This window comes from Pavona decussata, unplaced genomic scaffold, assembly GCF_977016875.1.
Source record: "Pavona decussata unplaced genomic scaffold, jaPavDecu1.1 SCAFFOLD_32, whole genome shotgun sequence".
NCBI classification, from domain to species: Eukaryota; Metazoa; Cnidaria; class Anthozoa; order Scleractinia; family Agariciidae; genus Pavona; species Pavona decussata.
Genome location: NW_028145455.1, coordinates 543426 through 547500, shown reverse-complemented (window position 1 = coordinate 547500; position 4075 = coordinate 543426). Strand labels below are relative to the sequence as shown.

General features: G+C 36.7%; 1 protein-coding gene across 1 annotated transcript in view; it reads right to left on the bottom strand.

Moving 5' to 3' along the window:
* Window positions 1-3346, bottom strand: part of LOC146484496 (calmodulin-binding transcription activator 1-like) — a 26376-nt gene extending 23030 nt beyond the window's left edge. The window contains exon 1 of the mRNA XM_085104567.1: window positions 2899-3346. Within this exon, the coding sequence (XP_084960693.1) occupies window positions 2899-3024 (126 nt within the window). The 5' untranslated portion in view covers window positions 3025-3346. The remainder of the gene's footprint in view (window positions 1-2898) is intronic.
* Between the last annotated feature and the right edge of the window lie 729 nt (window positions 3347-4075).

The window sequence follows — 4075 nt, the reverse complement described above, 5'->3', positions numbered from 1 at the left end:
ATTATAACAAGTTAATCTTGGGTTGTAGAAGATTTCCTTTTACTGCAGTTCACTAAATTTAGGGAGACAAAGCAAGAGATATCCTGCTTTCAATCAGGTTCCGTATGCAATGATGCACAAGTCACCATTGATACACATCTTCTAGAAATGTCGCCACTTTGTGGGTGGTGGGTGCAAAGGTCATATTTGCTCTCTCGCAGTTCTTCATATTCATAAAGTAAATATAAGGAGGTTGGCATTTGTAAGGCCATCACCAATTTTGCACTTGTCTCTTTGCCTGTAAACAATCTGATTACAAATGAATATTTTTATTCTTTTCTCCTCAGTGTGCAGGCGGGGAGAATTCTGTAAATCATGCAATCTGATTGGTTCCATCAGCGGGCGGAATTTTTTGATCTTATTCATAAACCAGTGGGTGGATTTGTCGCAAGACGTTGGCCTTATTTTCTTGTAAAAAAATGTTATTCACCGGCCTAGGTAACTTGTGCATATTGGGAAAAACTTTGCCCTCTGTCTTGAAAAAAGTTATTGCAGAAAAGGCCGGAAAAAGCATTTCTGAGCATCTTCAAAGAGGAAACAAATCTACCCGATTGAAAACATGTGGGGCAGCTCCCTGATTTGCAGGAGCTTTTAATGCCATACAGCAGGCTTATTCATGGCAAATAATTAGCATATTATCGCTTGCTTATAGCTTCACATCTTCAACTTTCTGCTCCCAACCCTTCCAGGGCTCCCTTTAGCTATATGTACAGTGCATGTCCATAGTAAATATCTTTTTCCTTTCCCACTGATTTTATTAGTGTGATGGTGCCATATGATTGCATCTCATGGGGTTGCCTGGTTACCAACTGCAATCAGCTTGAATGTCTTGCAGTATCGCCAACCTTAATTCAGAAACCAACCCCCCAAGTTCATTGATCAGCAATGAGTTAAATATTTATGAAATCATTGGCAAGCTGTTATGCTTTACAGACTAGAATGTTTTCTTTTTGGCAAGATAATGAGAACCAAAAAGAAAGGATTAAAGTTCACCTAATGATAAGACGCAATTTCATGAGATTTTGTAGTTTTTATGACCTTCCAAACTAAAATAAAAGTAGAAACAATGACAATTTTTTCAAGCTAAAAATAGTACACTGTCTTATAAAGAAAGAAAAGCAAGCATCAAATTCAATAAACTTAAAGGAAAAATGCACTGGAAAAAAAATCAACAGAAAATAATGAAAACAGTAATCAGTCATGCATTCTTTCTTTTTCAACAGGATTTTGGATTTAAAATGAGATAAGAGAAATAGATTGATAAAATACTGAAAAACAAATATCTTATTCTAAGTCACTTTTCATAGATGTTATCTTTTGTGAGCTATAATTTCGGGAAAAAATCAGGTACCCAGAAACCTCAAAATTTACCAATAAATATGTTGCGATGCAAATTTTACTTTTTAATCTCATAAGCAAAATAAATACTCTACAAGTTGACAAATATTAAATGATTTAAATCCCCAAATGAAAAACAGTTTTAAGACACACTTGATAATAGTGTGCGAAAATAAGCACTCAAATTACTCAAAGAAATTTTATGCATTCAATTCAGTGTTTGTGTGACGACAATGGCACAATGATTAATAACAATATCTGTAAAAGATGTCTCCAAATCTATAAACAATATTGGCTCTTTTTCGACTTTTGTAGTACATTTACACTTGTAAGGCCACTAATTCATGAATGAATCAACACCTTTTTGGTAAGGACGTCTTGCCAAAAATTATGAAGAACTAACAGTTATGCAAAATGAAAAACTGCCAACACATTTATTGCTATCATAAATAATAGATACCTGCTTTTGGAGCAGAAATGAAACAATAATTATTAGCATCTCCAAGGGATATTGCCAGTGCTAGCTTGAGGCATAAACTAGAAATTTTTTTCAGATCCTACATACTGGACAATAAAAATATCTGTGACTTTAAGAAACAATTTTTAAAATCTTTTTGCCTTTGGCCAAGGATTGGCTCCAAACAACAACAGGAAAAATATTTTTCCTGCCAATTTCAGTTTCATCATTAATTACTGGATCATGGAATGGGGGTGGTTTCCAAGGGGCTGAAAGGCTAAAATATTCATACAAATTCTGTACAGAAAATATTTACATGACACTTAAAAACGTCCCAATGGTTATAATGTCGCATTCAAAAACTGAAATCAACAACCTTTCCCTTCAAATGGGACACCCTAAAATACACTGTTATTGGGAATATCTAAGCTTAATGTCAATAAATTATTGTCAAACAAAAATATTTTCTTAAGATGACAGATCATACGATGTTTTTCTATCAAATACCACTACAACTATATAAATCATAAATACGAATTTGGCAAGCTTATAAACTTTAGCCTAAAGCTATCGCAAGGCTAAATTTTACACTGATTTCAAGATCATGGTTTGCATTTATTTTAGACGCGATATGTGAAATTGAATTTTTGTCTCTCTTTCTCGAAGAAACTCTGTTTGCCATTTGATTATTCCTCTATCCGCCCTTTTATCCAAACCAAACACTCGGAGAGATAACCTTTCAGAGAAAACTTTCGAAAAACAAATGTAAGCTTTAAACTAAACTAAGCTGTCACGTACGCACGATGTACGATCATGCCGCAGAAATGATTCAATTTTAGACAGTTTATCGATGGAACTTTTAACATTATCTATCTTGAGGTCAAGCTGAAACGCGAAAAGCACGGAGAAGGCACTTTTCAAAAATATTCATAGTTCAAAAGCTTTAACAAACCAATGTTGACATTGGATGCAGACAAGACGAGAAAAACGTTGGCGTGATTATAACTGGCAACAAACTTTATCGATCGTCAAAAAACTAAGCAACAACATCAATTCTACCATACCTCATTACTGTTCCATTTGTATTTTATGGCCGGGAAGTCATCGGCTTTCTTGATCTTCGCTAATTTGTCGGGCAGAGCGATTTCAGAGGAGCTCGACTGCTGTCTAGATTCGTGCTCGGCTGTCATTCCAAGATTTCCAAGGAGATTTCACCGCCAAATTTAATGCCCGGCACGAGAGAGGGACGATGGCATCCCTTCGCTGACTGCAATCCCAAGGCCAATTTGTTCTCATGCTAGTTTATGTCGCCACGAAATTAATGGGACCAGGATCATTGGAAGATAACCAGGAGTCATGGAGGAAATCACTTGTTCTGTACGCTCATCACAACACACCTGCCACCATTACTTTTCTGTTCCATTGAGCAGCAGTGACGCTAAACTGAGCCTGCGACGAGAACTTCACTGGTTAGCAACAAGCACCCGAAAACAACAAGTTGAGGCTTCATGTAAACTTACTAGAGTGGCGCTTTGGATACCGCGCACCCGCAAACATCGTTGCGTGACCAGCGTGACACCTGACTATGAAAAGCACCTGGGCTGAGCTGGATGCTATTTAATAGTCTGACCTGGTCTGAGAATCGGGTGAGGATGCTGTCGACCTCTGGACCGTTTACGATATGAAAATGGCGAGAAGTGGAAGAAGAGAATGGGATATTTATTTATTTATTTATTTATTTATTTATTTATTTATTTATTTATTTATTTATTTATTTATTTATTTGTGTAGATTATTGCATTTATCAGTTTATACAAAACGTTATTTAACAGTTCCTGATGCTGTGTCACTCTTTTAATGTTTGCCAATCAGAACTAAATCTTTATTGAACTGCATGACTTTTGTTTGGAGAACAGAGGACATGCATGTTGAGTTTGGTCATTGGCTTGCACACAAGCCAGTATTTGCAGTTCCAGAGATACTCCCCTTACAGAAGGTTTTTCGTTAAATTGTTCTCCCCCCGCCCTCCAGGAAATTCCAGTTAAGCTTCACAGTTGCTTCTAAAATTTTGGCTTTTAAGACCCCCCTCCCCGCACCCCCAGGAATTTCCAATGACCTTCCATTGGGTGGGTATGGATTTTTTGGAATTTGCTGGGGCCGTTTATAGATTAGGACTATTTTAGACTGAGATAGGCCCAGAGGGACAGGATACTCAATAAAGTTTCATAGAAAGAGGCTTCA